The sequence below is a fragment of the Taudactylus pleione genome, unplaced genomic scaffold (assembly GCF_031769625.1).
Source record: "Taudactylus pleione unplaced genomic scaffold, aTauple2 ptg000018l, whole genome shotgun sequence".
Taxonomy (NCBI): domain Eukaryota; kingdom Metazoa; phylum Chordata; class Amphibia; order Anura; family Myobatrachidae; genus Taudactylus; species Taudactylus pleione.
Window position 1 is genome coordinate 19,780,744 of NW_028284420.1, and position 25,107 is coordinate 19,805,850.

Sequence of the window (25,107 nt, forward strand, 5' to 3'; positions counted from 1 at the left end):
TCTGTCAGCAGGCCCCCACCTGCTGTGTTCAAAGGAAAACAAAACCTCTTTTGTTCTCACAGACACTTGTGTGAAGTGCAAATGTATTATCACCTCAAACTATGGGATTTAGAGCCATCTTGTCTAGAATTCAGGCAAATCCAATTGTGTAGATATTATATTACAATTGCCACAACTATACTTTATCTGCATCCCGGGATTCCCAATTTGTATGTAAAAATACCCATTGTCTCTCCTTATTTACTTCTACTTAGAAAGCTGGTTTTTCCCGTTGCCCTTGGTGTTAACAAAAACATTGCCATCTGTTCTTAGTTAATGGGTTATAACTTGAATTAATGCTGACCACACAAAATGGTGTCTTGTGATCTCATTTCCAAAATGGAGTCTTGTAGCCATTCGCAAGATGGCGTCGCTGCGATTAAATTTTAAACTGAACTTGTCTCACTCAATTATTCAGCTTTGACAGTCCACCCTTTGATAGCAAACAACATGCTATCACAACCTAATTTGAATCTGTTTAGCCATGCATGAGAATATACCGTTCAATGTTATTATGGTATGACACAGTATGGTCATTTGAACCATTCAGATAATGCGTCTCCGGGAGGGACATAAAACTGCCCTTATACGCACACCGCGGATCCTTAAGGGATCATGGGAAAGATGTGGGGATGCGATTAAATTTTAAACTGAACTTGTCTCACTCAATTATTCAGCTTTGACAACCCTGAAAACCAATTATAATTATATGTTATCATGTTAGGTATCATAAATGCACAACTTACACCATTTTTTTACTGACGTTTTAAGAGAAAATTGTCAGACAATTCTGCTAGAATAGCTGCACTTTCTGGGGGTTTGTAAAATAACACACATGCTTTCCTCCTCGCCTATATGAAGCCTCTGCATCTACAAAGGCTACATGTAGTCGGTATGTAGTCAGGAAGCCGGGGGTCGAAATGATGACTGCCGGCTTCCCAACTGTGAAATCCCAGCATGGGACTAATGATAGGTGTCTAAATACCGACGCCTATCATCAGCCCCACGCCAAAATCCTGACATACCGAACATAGATACCCCTAAGGGAGGGTTAGGGGGGTGAGAGGGGAGGGATAGGGTACTTACCAGGCGCCGTCGGGATCTTCATCTGCCAGACTTCCGGCGTCGGTATTTCATCCGGCGGTATGTCATACCGATTCCATTTAGTCATCTAGGGCACAATGAAAACCTCTGGAAATCACCTAATGATTGCCTGGGATCTCCATGGAATTGAACATATCAACAAAAGAGGGATGATTTCTGCAGTACTAATATGTAGATCAGTAGGTACTGGGATTCTGATCCACTGCACAACAGTATTGTCAGAATTGTCCATGTTAGTATTTCTCAAAAGTTAAACAGCCCATGTTCTTAGGCACAATTTCATCCCCTCTTTTACACATTTGTATTTTCTATTACTTCATGTTATACACATATACTTTCTATGATTATCATCTCATGTCACTCACAGGTACACACTGTCACACACACGTAAACCCTCTCACCCTGTCACACACATAGGCACTCTGTCGCCCCATGTAATACCCGCACATGATATACATTTATATCAGCAGGTTATACAGTGAGTGAGCAATGCATGTCAGGCAGATACACAGTTAATGCTCACCGGTCCCAGAATCCTTTGCGAAGCTGCAACGTAGCCGGAAGATGGCGGCGGAGTGAGAGAGACTGGACACCGGCAGCATAACGGGCTCCTCACCGGGCATTGATATAAATATTAAGACAGCACCGAAAGCATCACCGCTAGAGACACAGCAGCCACCCGGTGTAGTGCAAGTACGGTGAGATCACACAGCAGCAGGGCGGGAACACACAGCAATCAGCCCGGGCACCCCGGCCCCCTGTGTGCCGGGTAATGGTAGCACCGGGTATAATATGTCACCACTCCAATTGTTGCGATAATCGCAGTTTATAGTAGCCGGTGGATCCCTAACCCCCGCTGATACCGCACATTGCTGCGGACGTGGCCGGCTGTTCCATGCTCTGTATGTCCGTTTCATTCTTAGGAAGTGGTTGCGTCCCCAATTCTGTGATGCCCCTTAGTCCTGGGAGCTTGTGACCCCAGAGCCCCCTGGCATAATAAGGGATGTGTATATGATGCTCTAATATTCTCAAAAACCACTATGTTCCTGTGACAGTAATGTGACTGACTTTCCCCCATTCTACTGCTGGGAACAGAATGTAGATGTCTTTGTTTTATTAAAACAGGAAATTGCAACAATATAAAATAAATTATATCTCAAAAATTCCACATAAACATATATACATAATATATATTGTTGAACAATAATATAAAGAAATGGAGGAATGGGTATGTAATGCCGGCTGTCAGGTAAGTATACTTACTCTCCCCACTTCTCCCCCCAAGGGGCCTATCCACTTAATGACATGAAAGTCTGAATGTCCAGCGTTCAGACTTTCATGTCACTGAGGTGCGGGCACCGCACTGAAAGACGTTCACTGAACATCGTTTACCATTCAAAGCAGCATGCGATGCATCGGACTGAATTTGAAAACGCACGAGGTGTCGTACGTTTTCAAATCGCCCTGTGTATGGCCTGCCTAACTCTCCCCGTTTGTGCCAAACCTAAGTCTCCTCCCTTTGTTCCTAAACCTAACGCTTCCCCCTTAGTGCCTAACCCCCCCCAGTCGCGACTAACGCTAAGGGCTTCCCAGACCTTTCGGTTTGGCGTTCCGGCGTCAGGAACGGAGACCGGCGGCATTGCGGCCACCGGTCTCATAGCTACATCCCTAAAATAACTATTGTGGATGATCACACGTCACCTCCACCTAACTTAAACTACCCATACACATACAAACTACCCTCACCTCCCCCAACACTCCCTTAACCTAACCTAACCCTTTAGTAGCAGAAACATTAGTACAGCTTTTAAATGTATGCAAAACATTTCTTTCCTTCCATATACCCTGAATGTTCCATAAGCCCATTCAGGGTAAGACACGGGATACGTAAGGATTTTGAAACTGCTTCATAAACCTTTATCTTAAAGGGACACTTACAGAAGAAGAATGTAGATGTCACCCACCCTCATGCTGCCAATCTTATTTACTTATAATGTAAAGGCACCTGTAATATCCCTCTGATCATGAATAACTGCGGATGCCCTCAACTGAGATACTGCTTTATTGACTGCCGCATTCATCTATCCCACATTACATTACATTACACTACACGGTTTCTGGGCTATTGCTGTGGGTGACTCCTTTTCCTTCCTCATGTTCCTTAAACTCAAGAATTTGCTGAAATATTGTGGCAGATGCTTCAGGAAGCCCCATAATCCCTTTTATTTCACTGACCCTGTTACAGACTTGCCACATACTCTGTAACTACTTGAATTCATGAGATGTGTTTGTGATAAATGAGTATTCAATGCTGGTTATTTATACTTAATGATAGGTGCTTCAGCTAGCAACATAACAGGACAATGACATGTGTAAAGTACAATGTTCTGTTATGTCTTGCAGGGAAATGGCAAGCCCTCGGTCAAGAAAGGTGCTGAAGGAAGTTAGAGTACAGGATGAAAATAATGTAAGTTGAAATCTACCTCCAGTTGCATACTGTATAGTACTGCTCGGATCTGGTACAGCTACTGTCTTCTAATTCAGAAGAATTTTAAATAATTAGAGAATAAAACATTCCTCTGTGAACGCAACAATTTTACTTATATAAACCAATTAGACGACTCTGACTCTTCGCCTTTTGCCAGCCCCTCTGTCTACTGCTCATCTGTCCATGTGTCCGCATGCCCTTCTTTCTGTTTGTGATTGGCTGTTTTAGGCTCTCTCATTTAAAATATTGTCTTTAGTTAAAGGTTTTATGGGCAGTCTAGCCACCAGCAATCTGTCATGTGAAAAGAGAAAAAAAACAAGGATCACTGAACTCTTTCTTTGCATTAATTGGCATACCCGAAAAGCTATTTCCTGCTTCTGAAAATCAGAATTGTAATTGCTGGTGTTACTTTGATTTGTATATTTTAACTAAAATATTTGCATTTGTTTCCTAGAGTAGTATTAATCTCCATTAAAAAAAATGGATAGCATTAAACGTAGCCACTGTTGTGACAACACCAACCAATCCAACCTCTGCCAGGTTATGCCATGCACGCATGTGACTAAGGGGCCCATTTATCAATGATCGCATACTCAATGCGATGTTAGCACCCATGATCGCATTGCAGTATGCCATATTACAGCTGGAATGTATTCAGTTGCACACATAGGGACAGGGGCTCCAAAAGGAGCCCGTCATTGCGATGTGCTTAAGCCGGGTACACACTAGACGACGTGTACCCGGCCGACAGAAGATCGTGTGCTTCGTACACACCAAAAGATCTGGTGTACGACCGCATGATATATCGATCCCCCTCCGCATCCACGTACATGGGGTCGTCAGTCATATCCTCAGATTGAGCAGCATGTTCGGTAAATCTGAGGATGCGACGGACGACACGGGAGCGTGCATAGTGCTTACGCACTGGACAATTTGAACGATTTGTTGTTCCAATCCATTAGAAAGTGTCAGATCGTTCAAAAAAAGAATCGTCTAGAGCAGTGGTTCCCAAACGGTGCAATGTGGCACCCTGGGGTGCCTCGGGATACTTGCAGGGGTGCCTCAGGTTACTTGTCCAGCACCACATCAAATTATTTCTGGTCAATGTAATGTAAAATGCGGACAAACAGAAGTGTAAACCTGTAAACCACATAACTGAGCCTAAGGATGACAGGTCAGCACAATTTACTACATTTTTTTCTGAATCTCTCAATAACAAACTTAAACTTTGTGGTGCCGTGAAAACAATGCTGTTACTCTAGAGATTCAAATAAGTTTGGGAACCACTGGTCTAGTGTGTACCCAAATTTGGGGTTAAGAGACTGCATCAGCTGTCTCTCCTGTATCTGGACTACTGTGCATGTGTGGTCTACAGACCATGCATGTGCTGCAGACATTGCCGGGGGGCTTTGCAAAGTGTAGCTCAGGTTCCAGCAGCACTACTTTAGATAACGTCAGCTGCGGGGGCCAAACTCCGGAATGCTTCGCATTAAGGAGTTTAGTAAATCAAACAGCATCGCATCCAACATAACCTGTTGTGGCTGCTGTTGGAATTTGAGGGTAATGGCATAAACCAACTGGACCACACTCCAAAAAGCTTAGCATTACAGATTTCAGTACATAAGGGTCAGACCGCATCTCCATTCTTGCCAATGGGGACTGCAGTCTGCTGCAGTAGTTAGCCTTTTGCAGGAGATTTCCGTGAAATCTCCTGCATTAGGCTGTTGTTACATAGCAGTTATGGAAAACTGGCTTGATGAATAGGCCCCTACATCTTAGAAATCAGTTCTTTTAGCACTCGGACCAAATGGCAGAATCAAATAGGTTACCATGAGAGTAATCAAATGATGACCACATACATAATCTAAAGAGAGTTTAGCATCCATTGCTATCTACAAAATTAATCTGAGTTGCTGGATCAGTACTAGTCTCATTCCCATATACAGCGGGTAAAATAAGTATTGAACACATCAACATTTTTCTCAGTAAATATATTTGTAATGGGGCTATTGTAATGACATTTTCCCGGTGTCATTTACATCTATGGACATCTATGGTTTGATTTCTTTGCATATGTGGATTGCATGTGTTGTTGCTGACATATGGTGAAAATTTAATTACAATAGTCCCATTACATATATATTTATATAGAAAAATGTTGATGTGTTCAATACTTATTTTACCCGCTGTATTATGATTTGTGATCAATTGGTGCTGACTTAATTGTTAATATCACAACGATGCTGTGCACCTTAAATTAATAGGAAACTTCAGTAGCAGTGGGTTATACCTGGCTTAAGAATTAATTAATCCAGGGTAGAGTTTAAAACTAGTGTGAGATTTACGCAATCCTGGATTACCAGGATTCGCAGACATATTGCTGGTACATATTGGCCGACGCTCACACGATATGTTGGCTGATCAATTGATCAGCCAATATACCTGCCAGTGTTTACCCAGCATTATACTTTCAAGGGTCCAAAATGAATCATCATGTAGATGAAGATGTATGGACTAGTAGATAAAAATGAGATTGTCTTCGTAGTATCTGTGATCTGATATAACTATTTTCCAGACCTGCTTTGAATGTGGAGCCTTTAATCCCCAATGGGTCAGTGTGACGTATGGTATCTGGGTGTGCCTGGAGTGCTCTGGAAAGCATCGGGGGCTGGGAGTCCACCTCAGGTAAGAGTTCTTGGTTCATATGTGGCTGTGTACAATAAGAGCCATTGTACTGCGGGATGTGATACATCTCTGGCTAATGACAACTAATTTCATTTGATTTTTTTAACATAAAACATAGCAGTAATAAATATTGTTCAATATAATTCCTACTTAGTACTTCGGCTATATACCTCTGGTAATGCCATTGTATGTGTATTCACCTTCTTACTGCCTATATGCAACATTTTCTTTACATAGTGTTTAGTGTGAAGTTTATTAAACTCTGGCTTTACATTGCTCATTAATAATGCAAAAAAGAGAAGCAGCACCTTAGTAAGCAGATTTAAAAATAAAATAAGGAAAATTAAAATTTCTGTGAGGCAATGACCTAAATGCATTTAATGATTCTCCTTTAGGAATGTATGTTTAATACTCTGTTTAACTTTAAGCCCTCCTCCACCTGTAGCTATTACTTCTCTAATTCACTCATAGCTTTGTGCGCTCTGTCACTATGGACAAGTGGAAGGATGTGGAACTGGAAAAGATGAAGGTGGGAGGTAATGGCAAGTTCCGCCAGTTCCTGGATACTCAGGAGGACTACGACCCATGCTGGAGCTTGCAGGAGAAATACAACAGCAAAGCAGCAGCTCTTTATCGGGACAAGGTGCATCTATGGATGTTGTGGTCTTTCTGGTGTCTGTCTTGTCAAAGTTTAGCAGGATTAATACTTATATTTGTATCACTTTTGTCCAGATTGCCACTTTATCTGAAGGACGAGAATGGTCTGAGGAGACATCACCTGCTCGAAACTGGACTCCTCCTCAGCCAAAGATGATGGGTGGTACATCTCATCGGTAATTCTCTATATTTTTCCATGTCATTGTATCTTTTCTGTTGGGGTCAAGGCAAACAATCATGTGTATAAATGGGATGTAGTTACAATCCTGGCGCCAGAATCCTGGTGCCAGATTCCCAAGTGCCGGCATCCCGACGGTAAGTATTAGGGTAAGGCTGAAGGGGGAGGGTTAAGGTTAGGCTGTAGGGGGGGAGGGAAAGGGTTAGGCTGCGGGAAAGGTGGGTTAGGGGGAGGGTTAGCACACTTACCTAATTAGGTTGGGATTCTGACTGTCGGAATGCCGCTGTCAGTTTTCTGTTCGCCGGCATCCCAACTGCCTGGATCCCGTACCCAACCCATACAAATGACTGTTTCTCTTTATGCAGCTTAAATGCAGGAAGTGGCCAAACGGGAGCTGCCTTTGGAGACAAAGCGTTTGAGGACTGGTTGAACGATGATGTCAATTCCTACCAGAGGTAATTTCCTGGCCCTGTTGATCTTTGCCTCTTGAGCTGTGATTGTATTCTCCTGTCTGTTACCCTGCATTATTTCTTCTTTTCTTTTTACCTTGTCATTGATAAAGCAATAGGGTATGGTTCAGTATAGCTCAAGGGTGTCAAACTTGCAGCCCTCCAGCTGCTGTGGAACTACATATTCCAGCATGCCTATATAGCAAAACTGTGCCAGTGCAAGCTGGGATGTGTAGTTTCACTGCAGCTGGAGGGCCGCAAGTTTAAAATACAAATACAAAATAAATAATAAAATAAAATACAAAATGTAAAAGAAAACACTTGAGTATAATCACTATAGTTTTATAACTCAACCTGATCCTCTTATGTGCAATTCCCTAAATTAATAAGTGAAAATCACTGCTACTTCCTTCAACTGCCTAATAAATTCTGCATTCAGCATCGTTGTCAGTCTTTAAGAGGATCCAGTCTGATTCTGTGCTGGGGACAAATTTGCCACTACAGTAGCGTGGTTGGACAGTGACTGCATACACTGTCATCACCCAACAGCATCTGCTTTCTGTCCTTTTCAGTATTTAATGAGTCTTTAACATATGGAGTATGGTGGTCATTTTGTTCCCATATAGGATTTGTGGCTAACTTGTATTAAAATGAACTGTGTACTCTTGTAGGCAATGCCAACACAGTCTTGAGGTTTTTTTTCTGCACCTCATGGTGCGGAGCTTGGTGCAGGTACTATTTCTAAGCCTCTTTCTATACGTGGATTGGACTGTTCACAAAGCTATGTATAGAAGGCAGGAGTGGGGCGTTGATGTGCAAATTTCGTGATGTGATGTAGGAGGAGAACATAATGTAGGTACTGTATAGCAAGGGTAATCGGATGTAAGTAATATCATTTGTTTCTTCTTCAGAGTCCATAGGGGGTCCACAGTGTTGACCTTGGGGTATAGGTTGGGAACCAAATATGGGCACCACGCTGTTATAGCTTTCAGCTCCCAGGATGCACTGAGTCCACTCTCCCTATAACCCTGCCCCAAGCCAGAGGCACTTCAGTTTTAAGTTGGTGTCCGGCCGGAGTCTGTCACCGTTACCGCAGGGGGGCTGATTAGCAGCCCCTGTGCTTGCTTTTATTTTTTGAACTCGTCAGAGCGTCAGCATTGGACGTCCAAGCTGCCGCTCCTCCACCCCGCGGCGTCCCGATGCCAGTACAGATCTGGGGATCTTGACGGGACCCCAGAGTCTGTACTAGCCGGACTCTGCGAGCGCCCAGGACTACTGCCGGATCGCCGGGGAACAGGCAAGCGGTGACCCGCGGGTATATGCAGTCTTTGCCTCCATTCTCTGGGGACAGACCGGAGGCGCTGGCAGTGGCGGCGGGAACCCCCCATACCCCGCGTGTACACTAGACTGCCAGGGACTTAAAGATCGGCAGCGGGAGCCGGTGTCCCGGGGGTTATTAGCCAGCCAGGGGAGGCAGCCTTCCCTGTTACAGAGGCTCCTCCCCTCAGCTCAGCGCGCCTTTCCAGCGCAATGTCTGGCTTTGCTGAGCTGCTTCCTCCGTGGGCCACACTTCCTCTGAGGTCTCCAGACAGCCATTTTATCTCTATGGTGCAGCAGATCTCCTGGGATACAAGCTGGTCCAGTCCCCCTGCGTACTTCACCATTTGGGTGAGTGTACACAGCACTATAGCCTTCCCAGACACTGAATCTGGGCAGTTGAATGTAGTGACATTTGCAGTATATTATATGTAATGTTTATGTATATATATTTCTGCATTGTATGTGACTTATGCTAGTGCTGACTGTCTGTGCTTTATTCTCTTATCAGTGTATATCTATCCCTTTTCTTTTCAATCTGCCCTAATACAGGTGTACCTAGGGTGGTTCTGAGACCTCACATATATATATATATATATATATATATATATATATATATATATATATATATATATATTATACTTGTCAATATTTGTGAGGCTTGTCACATACTGTGGCGTGCTGCACGTTGCCATATTTTAGATGGAACTGTGTGTTGCATACGCTGATAATAGGTCCCTGCAGCTAATCTTAGCGCCAGTCAGGACCAGTATAGCGCTGCTTAATATTTCCACGAGGATGGTTAGTCAGATAGGTCTGACCAGGAAATAGAGCACGATAATGCACCATTTTTGCTGTCCTGCAAGTCATGTGCTGCAGGTGTGTGTACGGAGGATTTGACTCAGGAAGGGTTATGTGTAAGGTGCCATCAGGCGCCGGGCCCCTTATGGGTCCTCCTTGGGCGGTTTTGTTTTATCAAGACCCAGGCCTCCATTGCAGATCGCCTGGCGACACCCATAGTTGTAACCCACTTGGGGTTACCTCAACATGCTACCCTTCCCTCTCAGGGTATCCCGCAGTTCTTGCGGTTTACCCCTGTGACACAGACTATCGCTCCCTACCAGGGTTTTTCGCAGTTCATGCAATTCCCTTAGGTTCCACTACAGTCTGTCTTGCAGGGTTTACCATAACAGCCACCCTGGGTGGATGTCGTTTCTACGAAACACAAAATGGCGTCATAAACGCCTTGTGGTTACTTCCCAGTCTGCACTGCCGTCTAACACAGATCGTCAGCGAAGGGAGTACTGGATAATGTTTCGGACTCCTCTCCCTTTCACACGAGGGGGAGCCTAAAACAAGTATTGTTATTTCTGTTTGGGTGCTGGCGATCAAGTCCATCCTAGAGGATGATGAACCTGCACCTAGATCACATCACCCTAGATTTAAGCATTAAAGTTTTTTGGCTGTTTTCCCCCCTCTCTGACCAGCGGGTGGATCACATGGCAGGGGTCTGGCAATCACCAGATGAGAGGTATCACAGAAGCATTTGGCCTCGTGTTGCCCATTCCCTGAGAGTCATTGCAGGTAATAAGAATCACCTCCTGGGGTGGATTTTCATGTTACTCGTCTGGATAAGAGCACTAGTACACCTCCCATCCCTGCTCTGACGGCTTCTACGGATACGTAGGTGGTAGCTTTACCTGAAATCAATTTACTCGCTTTCAGGGGCTGCTGCCCGACCAACCATGGCTATCGCATGTGTGGCTAATGTTATTGAGTGCTGGGCAGATGCATTTGTAGACCGTCTTTCCCTCAAAAAATTCTGGAGGATTAAATGTCTCTTGCTGCTCACATTCAAGATGCAGTTTTCATATGTTGGAGTAACAACTTTGGATAACAGTCTCCTAAACTTCAGGGTTTCGTCCGCGACTGTATCTGCCCACCATACCATATGGCTGCGCTCCTGGAAGGCAGAGGTGGACTCCAAGATAGGCCTTAAATTGGATTATCCTATAATGGGGAGATCTTGTTTGGCCCTGACCTTGACGAGATTGGAGCTACGTTTGCAGTATCACTTACTACATTTACACCTTCAGCTACTTCCACTACAAGGCCTTGGACTATATCTGTTTAGTCCTTTTGTCCTCAGGGAAAGCCTAAAGGCCAGTCCTTTCCTAGACTGTTGACCTCCACGAGAGCCGCCATACCCGGAACCAAGCAGACCTGGCTCTCCAGACGCCCTGCTTCTAAACTTGAGGATATACCTTCAGCCTAACGGGACAGGCCTTCATCTGGGGGATCCCAGAGTGAGATACCGGCACTTTCAGTTCGCCCAGTGCTGGTGTCAAGTCACCACGGATGCTTGGGTAAGAGTGGAAGTCTCTCACGGGTACGCCCTCTCATTGCTCAGACGGCCTCCCAACGTGTTTTGCTATACAGGCCCTTCTTCAGACCCGAGCAAGGCCTTACAAATCCAGAAAGCTATACAGTCCTTGCGGTAAGCAGGGGTAATTATGCAGCGAGGGACTGGTTATTCTACTTTCTTTCTGATGCAGAGGCCGATTGGTCCTCATTGGCCTATTCTCTATCTTAAATCCCTAAACCAATTCCTAAAAGGTGCCTAGGTTCAGGAGGGAACCCCTACGCTCCATCATCCGAGCTATGGAACCTGGGGACTTTATGGTATCGCTGGATATTCAGGACGCATACCTACAGGTACCCATAGAGCCCGCTCATCAGTGTTAGCTCAGGTTTGCTGTGCCACAGCCACACTTTCAATTTTCGGGCTCTGCCCTTTGGACTGTCCACAGCCCCACCGGGGTTTCCCAGATTTATGGTTTTTATGAGAGCCCACCTGTTCAGGGTATCCGACTGCTCCTGTATCTGGACGGCCTGCTGCTCTTTGCAGGATCACCAGGGTACTTTAAAGCCATTTCCAGTTAACCATTGCTTTCATTCACTAGCACGAATGCTTAATCCACTGGGAAAAAGTCCTCCCTGAATCCCTCACAGGGTATGTTTCCTCTGGGAGCCCTGCTGGATTCTCAGAATCAGAGAATTCTTCTGAGGATGTCTCCACAGTCGACAAGTGTCATTACACTCAGTAATATGGGTTCTGGTATCCAGGGTGTCTACCTTCGGAAGGGTGGAATTTGCTCAGTTCCTTTCCAGGCCTGTGCAAAAACTGATCCTCTCCAGACGGAATGGGTTTCTCCGTCGGATCACTATTCCGTCGATGATGCTCTCTCCGGAGGTGCGTCTGTCTCTGGGTGGCTATGGCCATCTCATCTCACCAAGGGTCGCCAATCTTTGGATCCCGAACTGGGTAATCCTTACAACGGATGCCAGTCTCTGGGGCGCAGTGACAAGTCCGCACTCCTTTCGGGGCAGTTGGACATCTGTCGATTCCACCCTGCAACTCGACTTATTGGAGCTTCAAGCTGTCTTGGGCCCTCGGTCTGGCCTAACACATACTTCTCTGTATACCTGTAAAGGTTCAGGCCATCTCTGCAGTGTTCATTCCGGGACTTCTCCATTGGGAAGCGGACTTCCTCAGCCGTCACGACGTGCATCCCGGAGACTGGTCTCTTCTCCAAGAGAGGTTTCTACTCCTAGTGAGCAGAGGGGGCCTCCCAGATGTGGTCCTCGTGGCATCTTGACTCTATCACGCACGGCCGGTGTTAGGGTCCAGAACGGGAGGTAATGAAGCAACCTTTGGTGACGCGTTGATAGTGGAGTGGTCCTTCCAATTTGTGTACCTGTTTACTCCGATCTCCCTTCTTCCTTCAGTTCTTTGGAAGTTTGATCGAGGCAGATGTACTGTCCTGCTGGTGGCTCCAGATTGACCCAGTCGTGTCTGGTTCTTAGTTTTCGGAGTCTCTCCATCGACACTCCGTTCCGGCTACCTCAATATCCGGCCCTGTTGTCTCAGGGTCCTTGCCTTTCCCTGAACCGTTTGTCTTTGACTAAGTCCCTACTGTGGTCCTAAGGCTTTTCTGCATCCTGGGAGCTGAAAGCTTTAACTGCATGGTGCCTGGATTTGGTTCCCAACCTCTACCCCAAGGTCAACCCTGTGGACTTCGAAGAAAAAGAGATAGCAAGGGTAAGTTCTTACCATATCTCTCATTTTTGGTACTGATTAAAGTCAGCATATGATTTCAGTTTTAGCACTATTTTTCCTGGAGATAAACCATTTAAATGCACTCTTCAATCAACACACAACACAAATAACATGTATTAATACAGTATAACTTATGTTTTTTTCTTTTTCATATATCCGGCACTTTAACTTATTACAAATCAACTTGTATATATGCAGTAGAACAAGTGATGATGTGTATACTGGCCAACTTCCACCTCTCTATATAGATAAGTAAATATAGGTGTGTGTGTGTGTGTATATATATATATATATATATATATATATATATATATATATATAATTATAGTGTTAACATATTTAGCAGCATTTTACAGTTTGGGAACACGCCAATCAATAAAACAAGACTGGTTAATAAAACTCAGACCGACATCATAAGGGCCGCATTTTTTCCTAAGACGGTGGGATTTTAGGGAATTTTCAAAGTTATGGTGAATTGTGTGGGAGCGAATCCTTACACGGTGTGGGTGCAGCCTGAAAATGTCCTGTAATTGGGAATGGGAGCAAGTAATGTTTGTGGTTCAGAGTTGCACATGTTAGACAGAATGGAATGATCGGTTTAAATTTGAGTGAAGAAATGGATATTGGTGCAATTACAGTAATAACTTTGTATGTTAAGTGAATCAGCACTCCATATTAAAAAGGTGGTCATTTATTCCCCTGGCATACACCTAGAGAGTGCATCCCAGCCATGAAATGTATACTTCTGTGTGAGCTCTGATGTCGTTATGTCTACAGTAAAAACTATTGTTTTGCAGTGGCGGTGGTGTTGGAAACCAGGAGAACAGATATGTCGGCTTTGGGAACACAGTGAATCCTCCAAAAAAAGATGACGATTTCTTGAACAATGCAATGACCTCTTTGTATTCGGTATGTTAGGATTTTTCAGTACAAATTTAACTTATATTGTTCAAAAACTCACTTTTCCAAGTGAGTTGGACTGAACTGTTTACACTTAAATATAATTTTCTTAGTACACTTAATTTAAAAAGAAAAAATTAATGTCCCATAGCTTTTTCCCACTCTATAGGGAAGGACTTTTTCATGTATCACACCTCTTCAGTCTGTAAGGTAAAGACAGACTCAGGGCCTGATTCAGCAAGGATCACTGATGTGATCGTGAGAGTATGCTAATGTTTGCAATTGCAAACCACTCGCACGGACAACATGCAGATGCCCACTTCCCCTCATTCACATACGTAATACCTTGCAATCCAGCCAAAACATTGGTAACATCGAGTACCATCGGAGCCACTCGCATAATTAAGGGAGGTCAGACCTCACTTAGAAATTGCTAACTTTCCTGTACGCAGTGAGCACTCAAGCTACGTATGGCATTGCAGTGGCAAATTTATGTACGCCCTGTAATGGCGTTCAGACGCACTGGCACACCTGCGTTCGGCCGACCACTCCCGTAACCACCCACAAACGGCACTGCCTGACAATCACTTTACAATGAATCTGCGTGATCTCTGCACTCGCTTTCCCGTTCACAGTGAGCCGATTGCGTACACTCACTGCGAAGCATGCGCAGAAAGCAAACATCGGCCATCTGCGTACGTATTTGCATCTGCGAACCTTGCTGAATCAGGCCATCAATGTGCCAAGATTTTTTTTAAATTTTTCATTGTTGTTTTACTTAGTATCAGTGGCACTTTAATGAAAATTCTTAAAGCATCATTAAACAAATAAATATATAATGTGTGTGCCTCAAGTTGTTGTTCTCAGCACAGTATCAACAAGAAATCGGACTGTCTGAGAACTTGATAGTATGTGATTATGAAAAGAAGATGGTTTGAATTTGCTTCATTTTCCCTTGCAGGGTTGGAGCAGTTTCACAGTTGGAGCCAGCAAGTTTGCTTCCGCTGCCAAGGAAGGTGTAAGTTACCTACTGCTGTCACCTAGTGGATTAGTTTTATATCTCGTAGATTGTTTTGTGTTGAATCACATAGCAATGCAAGCACTCCAAAACAAAAACAAAGAGGATCACCGTTCTTGCTAGCTTCAGTAATTGACAAAGCGCTGCATAAACCTTAAGCAAACATTCCTGCTCTGTTAGACCAATTTGTGTAGTTATTGTACAGGTTGAGTTTCCCATATCCAAATATTCCGAAATACGGATTTTTTTTTAGCATGATTGAGACGGTAAAACCTTTTGCTTTTTGATAGTCCAACACACACTTTGTTTAAGCCACAAAATTATTGAAAATATTGTATACAATTATCTGCAGGCTGTGTGTATAAGGTGTATATAAAACAAATGCATTCTGTGTTTAGACTTTGGTCCCATTCCCAAGATATCTATGGCAGCACAGACGGTGTAATGGTTAGCATTACTGCCTCACAGCACTGAGGTCCTGGATTCGATCCCACCACGGCCCTACCTGTGCGGAGTTTGTATATTCTCCCTGTGCTTGCGTGGGTTTCCTCCGGGTACTCCGGTTTCCTCCCACACTCCAAAAAATATACTGGTAGGTTAATTGGCTCCCAACACAAATTAACCCTAGTGTGTATGTGTGCATGTGTGAGCATGTGGTAGGGAATATAGATTGTAAGCTCCACTGGGGCAGGGACTGTGAATGACCAAATATTCTCTGTAAAGCTCTGCGGAATATGTGTGTGCTATATAAATAACTGGTAATAAATAATAATAATAAATATCTCATTATAGTATGCGAATATTCCAAAATACGGAATATTCTGTTATCCAAAATACCCCTGGTCCCAAGCATTTTGGATATGAGAGACATTATTCATTGTCTGTGTTCCGTTGTTTTAAAGTGATGCCTTTCCTTACTAATAATACCTTGCTAAACTGGAGCATAGATTACATTTTTATTTAGTAAGGCAGTTCAATGCCCAAAATTCTTACCTTTACAGTAAACTGCATTCTGTTTTTAATGAAAAAAACTATAGAGTTTAAGATGATACACACTTGACGACTTACTCATAGATGATGTCTGTTGTATCTTCTTTAGGCCACCAAGTTGGGATCTCAAGCAACACAGAAGGTAAATGCTAAGTGATTTTGTATAGGATCAGCAGGAGATGAGTTACATACTGACAGAGCTGATCCATTAAGTGCCAACGTTTTGCCAATGCCAGATGTGTTATTTTGCTACAGTTTCACAGATAGGGCTGTAGTTGTCTCACCAAGGGGCCCATTTATCATTGATCGTTTTTGCAACGCGATCAGGACATGCCAGTAACACCACTGATCGCATTGCAAAAAGCGATCTCTTCGGCTGGATGTATCATCCGGGACATGCAGGGACAAGGGTTCCGAAAGGATGTCTCCCCGGAGAGCTGCCGCCACTACAGGGGGTGGTGCGTATGCGCAGGCCCGTGGACTGCACATGCACATCCACCATAGCCATGGGAGGGTTCTGGCGGATCCCTCCGCTGGCTACTAGTGCGCGGTGTAGCCCATAGGGTACAGCGGCTAACATAATCTTCACATGACGTTAACTGCGGGGGCCAATATCTGGAATGCATCGCATTCCGGATATTGGTAAATTTTGCAGCATCGCATCCCCCATAGAAACCTATGGGGGATGCGGCTGCCAGCGGTAATGGAGGGATCACAGCAGGTATCGGAGATACCTGCTATGGTCCCTCCTTAATACATCCGCGGGATACTTCTTTTGATAAATGGTCCCCAAATCTGGTTTCAGTAACTAGCAGCAAATTGCATCATCATGACTTACCGGTGCAGATGACATTACACAATTTGTTGTGCTTCATGTTTACTGTGCTTTAAGTATAAGTGCACAATAATGCCTACCATACAGCACCTGCAGGTGGATATATTTTAGATTGCTAAAAGTTTATAATAAAATGTCTTATATAAATGTATCTTGTTTAATTTACTATCTGTTGCCTGCGGCTTCACCAACATTTTTTTTATTTGAGGTGCTATAGTTGTATTGCTTTGCATAGAGACCCTGTCACAGGAGTGGTCCACGTGACCAGCAGCGATATACAGATTATTGGTAGCAGCGCCTTCACCCACCACTCACACTAATGCCACTAAGTGCCCTGAGCAAAGACTGCTATGTAACCCTATCCTATTCAAGTGAATGCGGGCCACACCTATCTCTTGCATTGATGATGTCAATAAATTTTGTTTTTGTTATTGCTCAGCTTTAACTTGATAGATCGAGATAAAACAAAGTACAGGTTATTTCCTGGAGTTTCTACTACAAATTAATGCAGCTTTCATGAAAATTGGTTTAGCAGTGTTTGCGCCAACTTGGAACAAACTGACATAACGTTATGGTATACTGTAGTTTGCAAAATCCAGTCATATTTTTGCACAGCATATTGATAAATAGTTTTTACCATCTACATTTAATTATTTAGTTTCCCAGTTTGCTGGTTACAGATTTTTGTGTGTTTTTTTTTTTTTTAAAAGAATACAACCATGAATTACTTACTATGTATATTGTAGGAAATACTTTGGTTGTTTACCTGCTCCTTATCTGTCTGCAATTCCCTGCTTGCATTTGTTCTTTGATGCCAGTGGCACTTTTATCAGAGGGGAGAGATTTGCATTTAGAGGCTTTCGTAATGTTTTGAAAAAAGAAGGCTAGTCCCTGTTGTGTTGTAAGTTTAGGGTGAATTAAAAAAAAAATAAAAAAAATAAATGATTTTCTGTTAATATTTTTCGGGAGATGACAAGCCCATGGAAAAGTGAGCCTTTCATCGTAACACAGTGGGGGCTGCAATGGATTGATATGCTCACAAAGGCATTTTATGAGAATCGGTTCACTAATTTACATGTGCTAAATTAATTCTGACTTGTCAAGAATACTGTGTTCAGCTCAAAGAACTTCTGCCTTTGTGTATGCAGAAGAAGAAAATAATTTTTGAGAAATTCCATTTCTTTTTCAACAAATATCACCCTTAGGGCCGTATTCAGTTAAGCAGCGAAAAGCTGTTCTCGTTGAAACTTTTTTGCTGATGACGTCATTTTCGGCGATTCCACTTTTTCCCATATTCAATTTGGACGACTTTTCGCCGGTGCGAAAAGTCAAAGTATCACCTAGGAATACGTGGTGAGAAAAAGTGCAGAATTGGGGTTTTGGGGTGCAGACTTCCCAAAATCACCCTGCACCACTTGGACAGTTTCCTTAAGGTAATCTGTGTCAATTATTTTTTTTTCAGAAAAGTACCTTAGGAAGCCCCCAAAAATATTACTTTTGTTTTGGGGGCAAAAAAAACCAAAGTTGGGGGGCAAACTTCTAAACTAGCGAAATAGACTCTGGGGGGGTCCACAAGTATGTCCCAGGTGTGTTTTTGTTTGCAGGTAGTTGCGTCAGGTGGATTTTCAAGTTTTTTAAAGCTTCATATTAGCAACGTTAAAATTTGCTTGCACCCATTTTCACGTACCCCAAATTTGATTAAACTCCTTTTTTGTCCCCAAAAAAAACTCCTAAATGCTATTCTTCACCACCTTCTGAAAAACACAAAACAGCACCTATTGAGACAGTTTAAAAACCCCACATACCTTTAGCAGAGCTATTCGTGGGTACCCAAAGTAAACCCCCATGTCAGAGCATCTTGTGGGGGGGGGGGGGTATCGGGCAGATTTTCCCAAAAATGACCGCACTTTTCGCTGATTTCGAATTGAATACGGGGATACGCGGGCACGATCGCGATACTTTTTCGCACCCAAAACCTCCGATGTTGCTGAAAAGTCTGGCGACTTTTCGCTCCTAATTGAATATGGCCCTTAAAGTTGGTCCTTAGTTTTAAAGTATATGTCCATTATGCATGTGTACAATACAGACCATGTCCGTTTTGACACAAAAAATTGTCGATATTGAGCACCCGGCAATAAAAGGCTGAAAAGATAGAAATTTAGTTTTTGGGTATTTTTTAAGTTAATACTAAAGGTAGTTTCTCTTCCTACCCTCTTCATCGCTGCCCATGTGCAGTTTTGGGGAGGGAACAAGCATCCACCGGACTCGGTAATCCCAGGCATATCTATGTGCATGGTTTGTGTGTGGCAGTCCGGTGCTGTTGTGATGGTTTTTGTGCTGCCAGGTCCTTGAGGCTCCCATCCTTCCTGTGTAACCCTTCCCTCTGCCAAGTAATGCAGGCCTGTTCTTTCATATAGTGAGAATGTTGTGTTTTCGAAGGTCATAGTCCATTTCAGAACATCTTTCTCTCTTGCTCCAATCAAATTCTCTTCTTTCTTTCTTACCTATACCCTCCCCTCTTACATTTTTCATTCCTCGTGCCTACTTCTGCCCCAAACCTGGACAAATGTCAGGAGCCAGATAGCCAATATACTTGAAAAATGAAAATGACAAATTCACAACTTTTGAGTGTTATGTTACTGTATATGAACAGTGTGTACTGGCTTATTGACTCAGTTTTGAGTGACTGGCTCCTGAATTCTGGATTATTTTATTACCCTCTGTTCATTCCCCAGTCTCTTCTCTGCTTTATAAATCCCTTTGCCCCTTACTGGCTTTGTCTATTTTACATATTCATGTGCATGTATTGTCTTCATTACTCTAGTCTGAATGTATGCTTGTGTAGTGTACATATATGATCTCTGCATGTTCCCTATATCCATTTCATGTGAACCTTTCCCCCCTTCCCTGACTCCTCTCCTGTTCTTTCTCTCCTGGATAGGCCTGTGAGCTAGGCCAGACCATTAATGAAAATGTTGTCAAACCAACTCAGGAGAAGGTAACTTCATGGTGCTTAACTAGTTATCTGCTGAGATTAACACTGCTGGTTCTGTGGCTCGGCGTGGTGGTTAACATTCATATTATATGTCTGTGTTTCTCTGTGTCTAAGATCTTGTCCACTCTCAAGCAAAACACACTACCATAATCTGTCCTCTCTTATGCTACACCATATAATGAATTTCTGCTTTATTTATTGGTGTCAATGGATTCCATCTGTTCACTATCTCTTGTCAGCTGTCCTTTTCAGTGTTTTTCAATGGCTTCCTGGCAGCGTGGTGCTTTTTTGTGTTCTTTATAAAATTATCACATGGACTCTGTATAAATCATGATCTTGCATGTCGTACGTATACTGCATCTCTGCTACTCTTGTCACGGAGACCTCCATGCACTGCTTCACTATTGCTCAAATGATCTTATTGCTTGATCATAGGTGATATTCCCCGCTGCCTATCATCTCCCCCCTGAAAGCTCATGTTCTTTGTGCTCCCCTCTTCCTCCCATTTTCTAGGTAAAAGACGGACGACTCTTAGAAGATGTTTCCAATTTAGCATCAAAGGTAGGGGTGTTGTGCTGGCATAATGCAGGTTGTCTCCATACCCAAGTGCATTCTGGGATAACCATCTAATGCATTTGATATTTGCACTGATCATTGGTAGGCAATAAAGGTGTACTTGCCTATTTTTGAAGCCGAAATAGGATAAAACAAATTACCCTGATGCCGACCTTTGGATGTGGAGACAGCTGGCATGCCATATTGTTCTTATAAAACCCTCCTCTAACCAGTTTGTTTTTGTCCCCTTCCCTACATGCTTCCCTTTGCTGGACATCATGGGGGTGAGTTATGCCACCTCCTACACGTTCTCCTGGAGCCACTCTGAGTTATAGTGGTGGTGCGGCCTCATAATAGCCTGCTATAATGATCCATAGTAAAATGTTCAGTCTCTACACTAAAGGTTATTAGACTGCCTTTTAAATATAGTTTAAACATTGTATTGCAAAAAGGACAGTGCATTGTTCATATTCTGTGTACTTCCTTATAACATATACTGCAGATGAACACAAGTCCTTGGTCACAGCTACACTATGCCACAGCCGTGCAGTGTAACACTGTGATTAGAACCTTTCCTGACCCCAGCACAGTTGTTCTGATTGTGTTTTCTCCTGTAAAGCCAGTTGTTGAAGACCCCTTTTGCTTATTCATTTTAGAACACCTGCTTGGGCAGAAGCTAAGCTTAATAACATTGGACTACACAGGATATGCTACAGGCTGTAAATGCACTCCATTAATGACATTTAAATTAAATTACATTTTACGTTTGCCATTTTTATTCAAGGGGAACCATTGCCTAAAGGCAAATATTTTGTGGTCTGAACATATACTCACCAGTGTCACCGATTCATACTTTCATAGGCAGCATTTTCAGACTGCTTCAGTGATGTCATCAGTTCATAGTATATGTATTGGCTGCTTTTTCATGAATATTTGTTCGGCCAACAAAATGGCTGCCCCCACTGTAGGAGACTGTGATGAACTATAAGCAGCTTTGTAAGAAACAGATCATATTTTTCATGTAAGAAGAGTTTCAGCTTAAATGAGCCCACATGATGATTTGAGCCAGAATTCTATAACCAGCCATTGTATGTTTAGTACAAGAGCCTATATTAATGAACAAAATAGTCGTCATAACACCAGGTGTCTTCTGTAGGTGCAGGGAGTCGGTTCAAAGAGCTGGAAAGATGTTACCACGTTTTTTTCTGGGAAAAGCGAGGACCCCACAGAGAGGTGAGCGACACAGCCTGTCCCTGCATTTGTGGACATATATAAATAGATTCATAGTGCCGGGATCAGGTATCTGGAAGTATCTTAATATGCCTTGCACCAAATGTGTGTTTACTAGCAAATATCTAGATACAGTGAATAAATATGTGCATAATTTAAAATAAACAATGGGGAAAATTGATACCTTACCGTAAGATCTATTTCTCTGTGTCTCACCCATGCGTCATCTTTTGTCTCTTCTCTATACCTCTGTTCTTCATCTTTCCCACATACAGCTCCACAGCAGGAGAGGGTTACCAGCAGGAAGCTGGTGATACCTATCAACATGCCTCCACTGGAAAATCCTTTTGGGAGACGTTTGGCAGCTCTGAAGAGATAAAGAAGCCAACAAAATCACCCAGTGGTGACAGCTGGACCTTCCCTGAAAACACCACCGAGAGAAAGAGCTCTGACAGTTGGGAGGTTTGGGGGTCCGGCACCCCCTCTAATAACAAGAACAGCAACAGTGAAGGCTGGGAAAACTGGGACAGCCACTGGGAGGGTGAAGGGAAGGGGAAGAAGGGTGGCCAGAGCCAGTCACCTGCTGCTAATGATGGGTGGGATAACACTAACTGGTAGTGTGGAGAGTGCTGGATGAGGTGCAGGGGAGATCCCAGTTTCCAATAATCAGTCTATGTCAAAGATAATTAAGTGATACCCCAAGAGGCTTTGGTACCAGAAAGACCTGATCGCTCTTGTTGCCGTCTGTCTTGGCAGAGCAAACCTAATACATAGTCATCATTGTACTGTATCTTATGTTAATTGGAAATATGGGGCTGGCTGTGTCTAGTCAGGATTGGCGCTCTCCAGTGGCCCTTCAGTAACAAATCACCTGTGGTTTGTGTTTTATTCCACCATCTGCTCCATATTCCTAATGGCATTCTCTCCCAAACAAGTATTTATGCATATGGAAAGGGGCTATGGTCTGTCACTGCCCTCTCCTATGTTTCCTTTCCTCTCTGTCAACATGTATCCCTTCTGTGTGGTAACGTAAAGGAAATGTAGGGGACCCCTCTCCAGGCTGTTTAAATTGTATTTAATTGTATAGGTGATTTCAGTTGTAATATCAGGATGTGGTGACATTTTGAATCAGTCATATTCCCCGTTGTACCTCAGAGTAGTCTTTAACACGTTGTGCTGCTGTGTTTTCTCGCCTTCATTTTCTGCCTCCATACCTCAGGTACAGATCAATCTCCATTATGTTTACCAGTTCATGTCACGGACCTGCTCACTGCATATTCCATCCACCGGCCTGTAACTGTGATCACTGTTGCCCCTCAAAACAGTTTAAGGGCAGCATAACCGCATTAATTAAATGGCATATTTCAGTATTGTGTTGAGGCAAATTATTATTATACCATGGCCCAGTGAAATGTCACTTTGTGTAAACATATGGGTGTTATACTGTTGCAGGAGGAGGTAGAGAAATATCTTCTATCATTGCTGTCTTATCAAATGTTAGGGGGCCCCCCCGTCTTATAAATTAAGAAACGCTAGGTTATATTTTCAGATCATTATTTTGATACAATTATAGCTGTATTGTTTGTTTACAGATTGTGAAATTATGTACTATATTTTAAGTGTCTAGCAGAGTTCTAAATAAACTGTTTTACTAGAGTAGCTATAGCTCTGCAGCTGGGGCCTATACTACAACTCCCAGCATGCTCTGGCAGTTAGAAATGTCTGCAGAACATTCCATTAAAATAAATATATATATATATATATGTTACAAAGTCTGAGAAGGCTTTTAGTCTAAATCTACATCTACTGGCATCTCATTGCATTAATATTAACTTGTTAAGCTTAAATCCCTCTCTAATGAGGTGGGAAATGACTGTGCAATATGTTGCTGGGCTGTCAGTGAAGAGTTTAGTTTGTAGCTGTGTATTTGGATTAGTGTGCATGGTGTGTGGTCTGATCACAGCAGGCCTCATCCTTTGCTGTCCCCTTTTACTCCTAGCGGGCAGCAATTTCATGCTATGAGTATTTGATGTCATAGTCAGTGTTATAGGTATATATAACATACACAGAGAGAATTTCAGAATTAAATAACCTTGGTCATCATTCCTAAATAAATTGGATAGCCTTCTATTATGGATCTATTTAGAATGGTTCTTATTAGAGAGCCTTGGTGTTCCTGTCCCTGGCAGCACACACATGATAGGCTGTATTTGCATGTATATCCGTTCACTGAGACTGAGTGACACCACTTGAACACAAAATGTCAAATATTTATGAGTTATTTGTTTCTTTGGAATTAATAGGCTGCAATACTGTGAATGTTGGTTCAGTCCACAGAATGTCTGCTTCCACAGTGTAAGTGCCCTTCATATATACTGTGATCTGAGCAACAAATATCTAGCGTCTCAGGCAACATACATAAACCTTATATCTAATTTAACTTCCCAAATAGGTATTTTTTTTTTTAGTTCTTATTAAAATTAGTACAAATTGCATAGTGTCCTGTAAACCACACCCCACAGACATTCATTATGTACTCTCCGATATAAAAACAAAACAAAACAAAACATCAGAGTCGCTGGTATGTACTAATGTTTCTTATGACATATTTGCCAATCTGCAATGATCCTGGTAAAACGTATTTAATGCATTGTGTCCATAAATAGTGGCTCTAATACTCATATTACACATTTATAATGCTGTTTTCTTTTTTTTGCTCTATATGTATCTTGTATGCTTTCCCCCATTTCCATTTGTACCTCCCCCACTCTGTCATTCCAGAAAGATTGTCAGACCTCATATAGTGAGAACCATTACTACGTGATAAAGCATGTTTGTTTCTATTTGCAGTTTAGTAACCATGATTGTTTAGAAGAAAAATAATATAATGGGGCACTGATCTCTTAATAAAAGGAAAAAAAATAAAAAAACAGCCCGATTCTGCCAAATCCATGTCCTGCATGCTGCGGCATTAAAGACTATAGTGATGCATGGTGCAGTATGTTATGGCCTTTCATATAACTATTTTATTTACAGAGATTGTGCTTCTGTACATCCTGACTTCTTCTGTATGACTGTGCCAGATTAAAAAGACACTCATGCCAAAGAGCAGCATTCATATGCAAAGTGTGGTATTAATGAAAAATACACTAGGACATTAGAATACTTAGTCATCCTGCTGTGTTAAAGGAGAACTCAATGAATTTAGCAGAGGTTTCCAAACGTGGTCCTCAAGGCACCCCAACAGTTCAGGTTTTAAGGTGCGTACACACGGAATGATATATTTCAACAATATGAACAATAACGATATCGTTCTGTGTGTATGCAATGAACGACCAACGAAGCGCGCTCCCACTGGACGATAACTATATCGACCATCGTCCATGCATGCAGGCCAACCTGGACGATATTGTTATCTCTCCGTAGGGATTCGCAATCGTTGGGTGTTTTTTGGGTGTATGGATGAACAATATCGTTCATCCAGCACACCAGGATTTTTAAAGGGAGATCGTTCAGCGATATCGTTATCGCTGATGATCGTTCCGTG

General features: G+C 42.8%; 1 protein-coding gene across 5 annotated transcripts; it reads left to right on the forward strand.

Moving 5' to 3' along the window:
• The first annotated feature begins 1,644 nt into the window (after positions 1-1,644).
• Positions 1,645-22,927, forward strand: ARFGAP1 (ARF GTPase activating protein 1). Of its 5 annotated transcripts, XM_088442844.1 has the most exons (14): positions 1,645-1,836; positions 3,547-3,610; positions 6,207-6,316; positions 6,788-6,959; positions 7,049-7,149; positions 7,517-7,606; positions 13,835-13,946; positions 14,899-14,955; positions 16,055-16,087; positions 19,016-19,048; positions 19,722-19,778; positions 20,289-20,336; positions 21,487-21,563; positions 21,836-22,927. In XM_088442844.1, the coding sequence occupies exons 2-14, from the start codon at positions 3,551-3,553 to the stop codon at positions 22,176-22,178; spliced, it is 1,293 nt and encodes a 430-aa protein (XP_088298970.1). In that variant the 5' UTR covers positions 1,645-1,836; positions 3,547-3,550; the 3' UTR covers positions 22,179-22,927. The 5 variants fall into 5 exon arrangements, with proteins under 5 accessions (XP_088298970.1, XP_088298967.1, XP_088298966.1 ...); XM_088442841.1 differs by lacking the exon at positions 19,016-19,048 and having other exon boundaries at positions 1,645-1,841; XM_088442840.1 differs by lacking the exon at positions 19,016-19,048.
• Positions 22,928-25,107: the final 2,180 nt, after the last annotated feature.